Source organism: Rhinolophus ferrumequinum, chromosome 23, assembly GCF_004115265.2.
Source record: "Rhinolophus ferrumequinum isolate MPI-CBG mRhiFer1 chromosome 23, mRhiFer1_v1.p, whole genome shotgun sequence".
Taxonomy (NCBI): domain Eukaryota; kingdom Metazoa; phylum Chordata; class Mammalia; order Chiroptera; family Rhinolophidae; genus Rhinolophus; species Rhinolophus ferrumequinum.
Genome location: NC_046306.1, coordinates 17,688,139 through 17,701,796, shown reverse-complemented (window position 1 = coordinate 17,701,796; position 13,658 = coordinate 17,688,139). Strand labels below are relative to the sequence as shown.

The 13,658-nt window shown below is 37.7% G+C and overlaps 1 protein-coding gene across 8 annotated transcripts in view; it reads left to right on the top strand.

Moving 5' to 3' along the window:
• RALGAPB (Ral GTPase activating protein non-catalytic subunit beta) overlaps positions 1-13,658 on the top strand; it is an 85,061-nt gene that overhangs the window by 34,160 nt on the left and 37,243 nt on the right. For 2 of the 8 annotated variants that reach the window (XM_033094481.1, XM_033094482.1), the window contains 9 exons: positions 1,013-1,048; positions 2,263-2,464; positions 5,224-5,391; positions 5,900-6,014; positions 6,390-6,537; positions 8,367-8,431; positions 9,644-9,773; positions 10,870-10,878; positions 11,570-11,703. In XM_033094481.1, the coding sequence (XP_032950372.1) occupies positions 1,013-1,048; positions 2,263-2,464; positions 5,224-5,391; positions 5,900-6,014; positions 6,390-6,537; positions 8,367-8,431; positions 9,644-9,773; positions 10,870-10,878; positions 11,570-11,703 (1,007 nt within the window). The remainder of the gene's footprint in view (positions 1-1,012; positions 1,049-2,262; positions 2,465-5,223; positions 5,392-5,899; positions 6,015-6,389; positions 6,538-8,366; positions 8,432-9,643; positions 9,774-10,869; positions 10,879-11,569; positions 11,704-13,658) is intronic. The other 6 variants (XM_033094484.1, XM_033094486.1, XM_033094485.1 and 3 more) reach the window with 6 other exon arrangements.

Genomic DNA, 13,658 nt, shown 5'->3' with positions numbered 1-13,658 from the left:
GTACTTATGATGACTAAATGAAAACTTTTAAAAACCATTTTTGGCTTATATTTTCTTATGTTCATGTACTTTATATTTTGAGTTTTCTGAACCATGTTTGTATTAATTTGTGTTGTATTTTCTAGAATGAGTCAGTCATATTTTTATTTTTTATTAAGATGCAATTCTTACCATGTAACTTCTGGGTATCGAGCTGTTGACACTAAAATCCCTGAATCCAGAATGGCTCCACCTGCTGCCTCGATGGGCTTGCTTAAAGGGAACTTACAGATCTCCTCACTCTTGAGGGAGTTTGTAACAGCTTTGCTCATCCTCTTGTGCCAAAAGATAGAAGCCAGAATTCAAATCATATGTGGGCAACACATTCTTATTTTTTAACTCTTAAGTAATTTTCCTTCATGGGGAAAGAATAGAAGCTCCTCTTCCCTGCCTTGCGTTCAGAGATGAGAAAGGCTGTTACATTATCCAGGAGATAGGAGGTGTCCAGATAGTTGAATGGTTAAGAGTGCTGTTGGGTGCCACTCTTGAGGTCTTGGGGGTGGTGGGGGATTTGGGAATACTAACATTTTTAGTCTGTTTTCTAAGTACTGGCTGTCATCAAGGAATTCTACCACGTTGTTCACCTCTTAACTTAAAATATTTGCTTCTGTGAACTGATTAGCTTTAGATTTACTTAGCAGTACACCGTGCTTTGTAAAAGTCACATTGAGCTGGGAAGGGTTAATGAATTAAAATTTTAATGCACGTAATGGGCAGTTCAAAACCTCAATTCTTTTGTAGTTGTATAATTTTCTTTGTTCATTTTTTTGCATGGTACAAAAATTATAATTTTGGATCTGAATGCACAATTTCCTATGTTTTTGAACTAGCTTGTGGTATCATAAAGCTTTTAATCTAACTTTTAAAAAGCTAAAGAGCTTCTTAACTTATTGTAAAATTTCACCATCTTTAAAGTATTTTATAATTACTGCTGTCCTTTGATTTGTTTCCATTTATTTCTATTATCTTGCAGCATCTTTTATCCAAATTCTTCTTTCTTATAAATCTTGTAAGTAGGAACCAGAAGCTTCTCCTTAATTGCAGTCATGTTTTTATTTTTTTCATAATTCCATTAAAAAATTTGATTGTCATTGTCTCTTGTAGTTTTTGCACTTGGGAAGAAAAATACTTTTCTGTGTTTTGAATGGGGAAGATTGTTGGCAAAAGCAAATTAATCTGCCTGAATCAGTCCCATTATTTCTGTACACTAGTCTGGTCATGTCATAAATTCCAGGATTTTGCACTAACTGTGTTTTGGCTTTTTTTTTTTTTTTCAAGCTTTAAGCTTATTTTTATACAGATTTAGTGTTTGATTTGTATGCATTCTGCATGTAGTGTTTTTCAAATGTATTATTGCTGGAAAGCTTATTCAGGACTAAAAATGGCTCATGGGAAGTTGCATAAAGATTTATGCTTGACTCTGCATTCCATTAAATCTATTATTACAAAATAATTTAAACATTTTGTGGAGAGTGATAAAAGATTTCAGAGTGATTTTCAATGCATTGTGAAATCTTTTGTTAAAAATAAAGGCAACTTTCGAAGGGCTTCTGTTTCAGTGACAACGAATGACCATGATAATCTTTATTACCGATCCAATTTTCTGATTTATCAACCTCAAGTTAGCTGCTGTCTGTGGTTGTTAAAATTCATTCTCATTTTGCTTGGTTGGACGATTCTTTGGTGTGTGTTTCGAAGTTGGGTGGGTAATGGGAATGCTGTCTCTTCCTACCCATTTTGTCATCCTTAATTCGCCCTCTCCCTAAAGTACACAAACTGGCATGGTATTGCCCATTCAATTATGATGTCCCTCTGGGGTAATGTGTAAATTGCAGTAGCTGTATTTCTTAATGTTTAAGCATTGTTCTATAGGGGAAGTTAAAAACAGAATAAATAATAGAAAAGCCAAATTGTGTGTTATATATCTGTATATAAACAGATATATACAAATGTACTCTGCTGATCAAAAATTCAGTTGAAAACTACTTATTGTAGAATTTGTTAAACTGATAATACCACTGTAAATTAAATTACCCATTTTCAAAGAAGACTTCAGAGAGCCCTTTTTAAAAAAAATTAAGACATAGTTGCTAAACAAAAGCATTATTGGATTTTATTCACATAGCTATTTAATGACACCAACACTTGATCTTTGTGTCCAGGGTCCCATGAGCCTATTTGCATATTGACAAATATAATAAAACCCTCCTTTTCTCTCCCCAGCCATTACAACACAAGCTAGCATGGAATTTCGACGGAAAGGGTCACAAATGTCCACAGACACCATGGTTTCCAATCCTATGTTTGATGCAAGTGAATTTCCTGATAACTATGAAGCAGGAAGAGCTGAGGCTTGTGGGACACTGTGTAGGATTTTTTGTAGCAAGAAGACTGGAGAAGAGATTCTGCCAGCTTATTTATCCAGGTCTTAGAATTTTTTTTGTTTATTTTTCCATTTATATTGTTGGGGTAGTGAAACTATTGTAGCATGGCTTGGTAGGCAGAATTGATAAGTAAATGTTATTTGAAATAACCTGCAAATGTCTGTCAGTAATTGAAATTTTTGCTTTACTTCTTCCATTTTATCTGCCTTACTAGATTTGGTAAAGATCCCTAAAACCCTTTTTATTTTAGAAGTATTATTTGTTCTATTTGACTTTCGTTAATTATAAAGAGATTTGGAAGGACCACCCTAATTTTTAAATCAATTTTTAGCACAGCATTAGACACTGTAAATGGTCCAGAAATGTTAGCTGTAAATCTCACCTCTAAAGAGCTTATTTTCTTGAATGAGTAAAGTCATGCACACAGGTAACAGTGATCCAATATTAATATGACGTTGGCACAGATAAAGTGCTATGGGCATTCAGAGGAAGAAGCAGTGTACATGTAGCCTGGGGGTTCAGGAAAGAGTTACAGAGGCTTGGATGAGTGTGCTGGATTTACAAAGGATGGGTAGTATTTAGACTATGTTAGCAAGTCAGTTGGGGTCATCTATCGAAATCTGTGACCTCAACCAATCTTTGTTAATGGCTCTGCCATCCATTCCGTTGCTCGTCGCAGAAACTAGGAGTCATTTTAGACTCTACTCCTCTGGCTCTGTATCTTTAGTTGGTCATCCAACTTCCGCCTTTCTCCTACTTAACCCTCTTTCTAATCTCTCTACTCTGTCCCCACTATGACACTTTGGGCCTTTTATTGCTTCCTGAAATTAACTTGTAATAGCTTCCTATTTTCGTTGACTCTGTTTTGCCCTCCTCAGCTGATCATTCACAGCTGCTGAAGTCATTTACTATCAACAAGAGCACTCAGGTGTCTGTGTACCTGCTAGGTTCTCAGGAGAGGATTAAACTATCAGAGGGAACAAAGTGCAGAAGCATATAGATATGAAATAGAACTGTGCATGCAGGGAACTAATCAGGGGTATTTTAATAGGCTCTTGACTTTAACAGAAAAGCCTCTTAATGTGACTTAAGCAAAATGGAAATGAGTTATGAGAAACTAGTACTATTTAATACATTCTGAGGCCTGGACGTGCAGCAGGGCCTCATGAATGGGAGGAACCAGGTACTAGAAAGTGTTTAAGGACCAAAACAATTTTCCTTTTTCCCGCTTCTCTGTCTTCATGGTATTCTAGAACTGCTTCATTTTCTTATATCGCAGTATGCTTCTAAGTTCCTAGTTTTCATGGCCTGGGTCTAGGTGACATTAGCATCCCTGAATCCTAATTTCAGATTCCTGAGAAGGGAAATCTGATTAATCAGGTGTCTACCTCTGGTCTGGTCAACTATGGCTGTGAAGGTGGTCCCATGGGATGCTGGCACCCCTGTGTGTGCGGGGGTACATTTCTCAGGAGGCAGACTACTGGTTGGGGAGACAACCCCAGATGGTATCACCAGCATTAGGGAAGAAGGCTGTGACCATGAGCTTTCTGTCTGATCCCTGAGACTGGACGGGTAGTAGGATGACCAAACAAAATAGCAAATTTGTGAGGGGGCCCGTGATGAGCTTAGTTTTGAACTTACTGAGTTTGAGTGCCCGTGGAGTATTTCTCAGTAAGTATTTATGCCACTGTGCACAGGGATTACTGGAGTACATCAGTAGTCATGTCATGTCCTCAGGTTTCCAGTATGCTTTAGGCTAATAGATCTGGAGCTCAGGTGAGAGTTATGGGCTAGAGACTGATTTGATTGTATTCAGTGGCTTAAGCAGTGTTTAAAACTAGGCTAGTGGAGGAAATAGCTTAGAGAACTGAGGTTGGCAATCGGAGGAACGCCAATATTAGGAAGGGGGGTGGAGTAAGAAGGACTATTCAAGGAACTAGCCAGAGAGGTCAAAGAAGGAGAGAAGGGAGTAATCAGAGATTTGAATGCTTTAAAAAGGCAGCATAAATTAAGACTTAGAGGTGTCTTCTGGATTTAGCAGTTGAGAGGTCTTTGGTTATTTGCTAACATGGTTTTAGTTTAGTTCTGGGGAGAAAAGATGGATTAAAATGGGTTGAGCAATGACCAGGAGATGAAGTTGTTTCAGAAGAGTTGCAGAGAAGAAAAAAGTGCCTTAAAAAAGAGTATACCAGTATATTAATAATTGTTCTCGAATGATGTAAGATTGAATGCTTACTTGATTGGGGATTAGAGGAGAGGTTAAAAGTAAGGTATACTAAATGTAAGGTATACTTTAGGTATATTCTTAAAAGGAGTCTAATGCAGTTACCTTCATATCATGATAAATGCAAAGTTGAATGAGGTTCTTTCTTTCATTGTCCCTCCAAAAATAATGGGTCAGGGGCAAAAAGATACAACACACTTTTTCAGGAATTGTGAAATACTGCAAAATTTTGCTGACTTGGCATTCAATTTAATTCCTCCAGTTTATTGATAATTACTGCAGCCATTTGCTTTGTTTTGGTTGCTTCATTTGCAGGCACCTATAAATTTGAGTTGCAAGGCTTAAAACTTCAAGAAAGTATAATAGACTTGAATCTTTTTTTCCCTTTTAATTAGGAAAGATAATTTGGTTCTTAGTGTATTTGATTCTGAATTGTTCTAACTCCAGATATACCTTTTAAAGGGTAGAAGTAGTGAAGAGTGGAATATATAGCCTTTCAGGTGACTATGTAGAAAATAGTAATAATTATGAAAACAATTGATCAGTTTGTTTAAAATTTTTTTCTTGCTTTCCTAGATTTTACATGCTTTTAATTCAAGGTTTGCAGATAAATGATTATGTGTGCCACCCTGTCTTGGCCAGCGTTATTCTAAACTCCCCTCCTTTGTTCTGCTGTGACTTGAAAGGGATTGATGTTGTGGTTCCTTACTTTATTTCAGCTCTTGAAACCATTTTGCCTGACAGGTAAGCTGTCATTCTGTACTAGTATATCAATTATCGGGTTTGGCCTGGTCTGTTTTGGTGCTTCCTCCCCAGTTTCCTAATTTATCCTATCCTGTTGTTTTCATAGCAAGGGAACTTAGCTCACATTAAATGATTGTAGAATATTCAGACCCACCCCCATCCGTGAACTCCTTCAGTTTTGATTTGTCCATGGTCATATTGAATCCTCTAGAGGGGCAAGAGCAACCCAGCCCAGAGGTCTTATTTTTGTAGAGTAGGCCCTACGTTTAAAATCAATCAATCAGATTCTAGTTTAATTCTATAACAGTTTAACATAGAGATTCACACATACACAAGCACATGAATTGCAGAGTATAAACTCAGTGGAAAGTATGTATTGCATTCTTTCTGAAACCAAACCCAGTGTTTGTATTGTGAAAACTTGGCATAATGTATATTTGGCAATCGCTAAAAACATACTTTAGTTCAGAAATACTAATAGCTATTTTTTATTTTTTTATTTTGGCAGAGAACTCTCCAAATTCAAAAGCTATGTAAATCCAACAGAATTGAGAAGATCTTCCATTAATATCCTGCTTTCTTTGTTGCCCCTCCCTCATCACTTTGGCACAGTCAAATCTGAGGTAATATTTTATTAAAGATTTTATATTCTGTATTCTGTTTTGTGTGCTAATTCAAGTCAAATTATATTTTTTAAATGGAGCAGGAGCTTTTAAAAACATTTTTCACATTATTTCAAGTGAATCAACAAAGTAGATTTGTGGTATTTCTTCTGTCAGTCAGCCAGCATGCCTTGGCCTACCATTTCAAGTAGTGATTGGCTAGTGACACCTGATAACATATGTTGTATGAGTTAGTGACAGACATAGCACAGTGGCTAATAATAGTCAGACTGAAAGCCTTGCTTGTGAGGCTGATCTCTCTCCACTGTAGCATTTCCTCCATGGGCATAGCGTACCACAACAGTCAATGTTAAATATTATTTGTTTCTTCCGTAGGTGGTCCTGGAAGGAAAGTTTAGTAATGATGACAGCTCTTCTTATGATAAACCAATAACTTTTTTGTCCCTGAAGCTGAGACTTGTGAATATACTAATAGGTGCCTTGCAAACGGAAACAGACCCCAACAACACTCAAATGATATTAGGTTTGTGTTCACACATTGTTTTCTAAGTGAAAACCAAGATTCTGTTGACTCCAGGCATGCTCAGGAGGCAGGGGTCAGTGATGGGAGCCTCAGCCTAACAAAACTGTACTTACTCTGAATGAGAGGCAGGATTTGTCTGCTTTCATATGTGGAAAAAATTAAAGGGGTGAGATGAGGGGAGGGAAGCATTACAGTCGTCTTGGTAGGTCATTTTTGCTTAGTGTTATTTGTGTTCCTTTTTCCCTTTCCCTCTTGTGCTTTCTCTCTCCTCTTCCCACCCTCCCGTCTCTTCCCCTCCTCTTTCTTTTTCCTTTCTTCCCTCCTTACTTCTGCCTCTTCCTCTTCTTCCTGCCCATTACATACATGTGAAAATATTTTGAGGTGGGTGTAATTCTGGAAGGCATGTCAGAACCCTGCCAAGAGGTAATTGGGGAGTAGCTATCGTTCTGCTTCCTCCCTCTTCCTTACTGTTTCCTAACCACACTGATTCTCAGTCTTAAATGGCTCTTCATCAGTATGGCCACTGCCATATTTTAAGCCCTCACAACTTCTCAACTTGATTACTGCGGCTGTCTCTTACAGTACTTTCTGTCTTTTCATCAAAGCCAAGGGCATGGTCTTAGTTACAGGTATTCTGGAAGTGAAGAGCATGGCTTTTACCCTTGAGCAAGTCTCATTGCAGAGATTAGAGTACCCTCACAAAGCAGATAACAGCAGAAGGCAGTGCTGATTGCATATCATATGGAGGTCTTGAGTGTTGAGCGAGAAGAAACCAGAACAGCAAGAAAGACTTCTTAGGGCGAAGTGGAAGTTAAATTGGATTTTGCAGGGCAGGATTTGAATAGGCAGAAATGAGGTTAGGATTTCATTCCAAGAGAGGAAATGCCAGCCAAAGAATTGGCGATGGCAGTAGTGGTTGGTTGGAGTGGGTGCTCAGGAAGTATAATATGTTATGGGGTGAGAAGGTGGGATCCATAGGGAAGAGTAAAGTAAGTCCTTTCATTTTGGAAAGGAGTTGAAGGAACAAAGGTTAATTCTCGATCTGAGAGAGCCTCTAAGTTGTAGTGTTTTAAGGTATTCAAGAAACATATCACTTGAAATCAGATAATTTCTACAGTTCATAATTTAGTTTTGCTTTACCCATGTTCTGAAGAGCTCCCTTATACATTCCAAGGAAGAGTCTGTTGTCACTCTTGCCATAGATGGGCAAAGCTGTGTCTGTCCTATCTTGATCCACGGTGGACAAGAGTACTCCCCCACTGAGATGAGAAGCGCTGTGGGAGGCTGATCATATGTTTCTGTCCTAGCCTTTCTAGGGCTGTGAGTTCCTTGATAATAAATACATGCAGCTTGCCTTTGGAATATCCAGCCATGGTTAAACCCTGAACCATGTGGGCTTAATCATTCTTAAAAAGCAGTTTGGTCAGAAAGATAGAATTGTGGTTTTTATTTTTAAAAACATTCAGTATCTGCTTTTTAAAGTATTCTATAATTTTCTTAGTTTGTATTATTCTTAAAATTGAGATGTTTACATTTGGTCTTTCACACCAATTAAATAACATCTGATAATGGTCATGTTTTTATATAGAACCAAGTTTGGCCTTTAAAGTTATTTTAGAAAAATGTAATTGTAAAACTTTGGGGGAAGATCAGAACTAGGGAATTTCTAAAGAGTATCTCTTCTGACCAATCAGATTTATAAGTAATTATTTGAAAATTTCAGGAATACGCAGCTAAGATCATATTATTATCTTTGCTAATTGAGTTATTTTAGCCATTTTAGTATTCTTGTCATGTATTTAAATGCATTTTTTTTTTTGCTGTTATAGGGGCAATGTTAAATATTGTTCAAGATTCAGCACTTTTAGAAGCCATTGGTTGCCAAATGGAGATGGTAAGAAGCATACCAGCGTGTAATCTGTCAGAGAGTATCAACTTCTGATTTTATGTAAATTATATCCCAAAATGTCTGTCCTTATGATTTTTTTAAAGGCATTTGTTTATAAATTCAGCTTATTGATTCAAAAGGATCCTATTTTAAAATATATTTTGAGGCGTCTTACCTTTCAGTGCCTCATCAACTCTACATCAGGTCCCTAAGAGATTCTGCATGAGAGAAATTCCAGCTAAATGCAGTCTTTATTCCTGAGTAGTGTCCACTTAAAGCTCTTATTTCTTTTGCTGTGCTGGTGAACTGGCTTGAAAAATCTAGAAAATTCCCCAACTCGTAATTTCTTCCATCCCTAGTAGATCTAGTCCTGGCTGTTAGCAAGCGCTGAGTTTGCTGTTGTCGTCTCATCAGCTCTTTCTAGGCTCTCTAGACCAAAGTTTGAAGTCCCTTCCAGAGCACCAATGATTCTAAATCAAAAACCTTCCCAGAGACTCCCAGTGCCTCCTGCTTCTGTATTCAGGATCATGTGATTCCTTTACCTGAAGTAGAGGTGGGGGAGTGAGAAAATTAATGGAGTATACTGGAGTGAGCTGAGTAGATGTAGGATGGGTGATCAAATTATTATTAAGGAATATACTCGTGTCCCAGGAAGTGGCTAATAATAATCAGCTGATCTGGATGTAATGAATTGTGTTTGTATGGGGGGAAAATGAGGGAAATCTCAGATTTTAGCTCCTATACATATAATAATTAATCTTTATACTAACCATAGTAATTTATCATTTGTGCTCTATGATATAACTACATTTGTGAGTTACTGTTTATTTGTGTTTGTTTTTTTTTAAGAATGTATTCCTGTTCTGAAGTTTTACTTGGGAGGCACTAGGGTATTTCTTTAAAAACCCAGTCATTAGTTAGTGAAGTCTAGTGAAGATGGAAATGGTCCTGGGCTGGCCCTTTGTAAACAGCAAAGAAGAACCCAGAATGGGCACCTGCAATCATCAGACCCTTCATACCCTTCAGTAGATGGTGTCTATGCAAAAACACCACGTACAGCAGTTTTCATCCCTTGTCAGTTTTTATCTATGTTTCAGATAGTGCTATTTAGTTGATACATTCCATTTTATTAACATGGCTTTTAATGATTGACCTCTGTCTGTACTTGTAAACTATGGATGTAGCCCTGAAATATTTCATTCATTTTTATTTGACTAGGGTGGTGGAGAAAATAACCTGAAGAGTCATAGTCGCACTAATAGTGGTATTAGTTCAGCAAGTGGTGGAAGCACAGAGCCTACAACACCCGATAGTGAAAGACCTGCTCAAGCTCTTCTAAGAGATTATGGTAAGCCATGTTTGTTCTATTGAAATCCAAAATTTATAGAATAACTTTTAATGCCCAGATATACAAAACAAACAAGCAAAACATTTTTAACACAATTTTAATGTTCATAATTTTTTTCAATGTATTTAAGTATAATAAAGAGGCTGTTAGTCTAAAAGATTAAGAAAAAGAAAACAAGTCTGTGAATTTAGCTCTTTTAGTAGTTAGATTCTGGGTAGTATTAGATTTTATAAATGATTATAATGGGTGGTCAGGAAACAGTTCTGGATTCTGTACCAGGTGCTGGTAATACAGAGTCAAATAGGATATGGGCTCTTGCTCAGGATCTAATGGCAGAATCAGCCAGTACAGTTATGGCAGTGTGGTGAGGGTGAGTGATTTAGATCTGCATGAGATGGGAACCCATCTGTCTTTGTGTTTAAAGACTCTTACTGTCTTTGTGTTTCAGTAAGAGTAAGGGGACATTTGCCAGCAGGACATCCTATTCCATGATGTCCTTTAACCTGGAAAGTTACTTTACGGGTTCTATGAGTTTGTGGGTGCCTTTAGTTTTTATACACAAATACTAACAGTGTACTGACTCTGTGAGTGCTAATCCAACTAGATTGGAATGAAATCTAGATCCTTAGATGTGAGTTAAATTTTTTAATCATCTGGGGATTTCATGGTCCTAGGAGTCCAGGCATGTTTCTGTGGTTTAAGTTTGCTTTAAGTATCCTTGAGCATATCAGATACATAAAGTCATTATGTGAATATTAAACATTTATAAAGAAGTTATTTAAATTAGTTTTCTTACTCATTATGTTCATGAATTTAAGTGTACTACAGGTGAAAATTTGTGTTTTGGGGTAGTTTCTTCATGCTTTCTAAAACACTTTTAAACTAAAGAAATTTTTGCATTATTGTATGTGTTCTAATATAAGTGTTTGAAGTGATTATTGTTTGTTGCAGCATTTTGAATTGGTGTTAGTGAGTTCTGCTTGTAATGTCATAAAATATTTTTTTACTAAGAAACCCAGATTTGTGTTAGTGTCGCATGAATGTCTCTCTTTAATGATCATTCCTTTTTCTGTTGTCACTGCCCTCTTTCTGATAGGATCGACAGGTATAATGTCCCTAAAGCTTTTTTTAATAAATTTAATTTAATTTGCCCTAATTTATTATTAGCTAAGTAGTCATTACTTTTAAATGTAGAATTGAAGGCCAAATAAAAACAATGACTTGGTTATTTAATTTTTTTTAGAAGTGTTAAAGTAGTCTTGGAAAGTTAGATGTTAAAATGTGTTTCAAAAGGCAGTGCATGTGACTTTTGATGGTTTAAACCCTGAAAATTTCAACAGATGCTTTAGAATAATTCCCAGCATCTGAGGAGATTCTAAGATTTGAATTCTTTCCCTCACATAAAATTCGAGGGAAATAATTGATAGCCTTTCATTGGTTTGTGGTTTTTTGTTTGTTTTTTTTTTTGAAAATGTAACTATTTAGTTAATTTAGAAGTTTTAAAATTGGCATTGTTATAAGAATGATACTGAAACGGCCAAGTCCCAGTGGATACCTGTATCACAGTACCCGAGCTGGGAACTAGAAGCTGCTCTGGTCCCGTGTGTATGCCCTGTGCACTGTTGTTGAGTCAGGCTTGACGCGCAGGCCAGTGGGGCGGGAGCATAGCACGGTGTGGGTGCCCGTCGTGCTCACTGTGGCTGCTGTGGACTGTGCCTGTGGAATGCTATGCTTTCGTTACTAACGCTTAGTTGTTTTCCCTCCCTGTGGGATGTGGCATTGGGGTTATATCCTAGCTCTTAATACAGATTCAGCTGCTGGGCTCCTGATTCGCAGCATTCACCTCGTCACCCAAAGACTCAACTCCCAGTGGCGGCAAGACATGAGCATATCGCTGGCAGCTCTAGAGCTCCTCTCTGGCCTGGCAAAGGTGAGAAGGAAGGGACAGTCCTTTATTTTAGCCCAGAGCCCTGGACCATGGCTCTTTTTTTTTTTCTGTATTTCCCCACCCCTTGGTGTGGGTGTTGCAGTGTTGGTTATACTCAAATATAGTTTATATTCTAAGTGTGCAAAAGTGAGCCTCCACGTGAGATTTTACAAAATGAAGTTCACCTTTTTTTTATTTTGTATTCACTCATAATTTCCCTAAATTTTCAGCATGGCATTTTGCGCCATGATAGGATCTTCTAATTTCAATAGGCAAATACAAGCTTGGTAAAAGAAGAAAAGGGGCTCTTTTTATAAAGAGTGATTATCCTAAAACATGCTATTTGGGACTGGCGGTGCCTCTCCCATCTTCCATTACCAGAGAGAGGTGAAAATTGGCTATTCTTTCTCATTTCTTTCACAGCCGTTATTCAGTTTCGTGGAATCTTAGAGGTTGGTGGCCATTTGCAGTTCTCTTAAGTAGTTTCTTTTTTATTGAGGAGAAATTCACCTAACATAAAATTAAGCATTTTAAAGTAAACAATTCAGTGGCTATCAATACTTTCACAGTGTTGTGCACCCACCACCTCTGTCTAGTTCCCAGACATTTCCATCACCCTAAAAAGAAAATCCATACCCATAAAGCAGTTGCTTTCTGGTCTCTCTCCTCACAGTCCCTGGCAACTACCAGTCTGCGTTCTGTCTCTGCACTTACCTATTTCGGACACTTCATATAAATTAAATCGTAAAATGGGTGACCTTTTGTGTCTGGCTTCTTTCACTTGTCATGTTTTTGAGGTTTATTTATGTTGCAGAATATGTCAGAATTCCGTTGCCCTTATGGCTGAATACTATGCTTGTATTTAGATGCACCAGTTGGTCTTCTCATTATGCATTTGTTGATGCACATTTGAGCTGTTTCCACCTTTTGACTATTGTGAATACTGCTGCTCTGAAGGTCCGTGTGCAGTCATTTGTTTGTTCCAATTTTTGGTTCTGGGGATGTACCTGGTAGTGGAACTGCTAGGTCGTATGATAGTTCTATATTTAACTTCTGGAAGAGGTGCCAAACTGTAGTGACCGAATCTCTTTATGTTCCCACCAGTCATGTACCGGGGGTTCCAGTTTCTCCACATCCTCACTAACATCTAAGTGTTTTCTTATGTGTAAAACAAGCAGGGTTACCTTGTGCATTAACACCTGGTGGTGTGAGGATCAAAGGAAATGAAATATGCATACCACTTTGTAAGCAAAAAGGTGACATACACACATAAGGTGATGTTGTCTGCGATGATAAAGTTCAAGCCCTTGTTTTACAGATGTGGGGACAGGTGAGCAGAGACTGTGACTTACCTAAGTCATGAGAGACAACATTGGCGAGAAAACCTACGATGTTCTCACCAGAGCTTACCTCAGATGCTCAGGAATAGGTGTAATGGCCACAGTTTTGTGAGGAGCAGTTACTGATGCAGAAAGTAAGAACAGCTATTAGGAGACTTGCAGAACCACACTGTCTTTGAGAGTAAGGTTCTACTCTCAGTGGTAAGCGATAGCCAGCCCTAGATGGAGTGCTGCTCTGGACCTGTCTACCAAATCATAAAGGGCAACACTACCTGATTTCAAGCCTTGCTGTAAAGCTGTAGTAATCAAAACAGTCTACTGTTGGCATAGGGGGGGACAAATTGGGCAGTAGTAGTGTAGGGAATCCAGAAATAGATGCACATATGTAGGAACATCTGATTTTTGACAAAGGTGCAATGGTAATTCAAAGGAGAAAGGACAGTCTTCAACAAATGGTGCTGGAGCAAGCAGATATTCCTATACATAAAAAGAACTTTGATTCACACCTTGCATTATGTACAGAAATGAACTAAAAATGGATTGTAGATCTAAATGTAAAAGCTAAACTTTAAAACTTCTAGCAAAAAATCATGGCAAGAAAACCTTTGTGGTTTATAC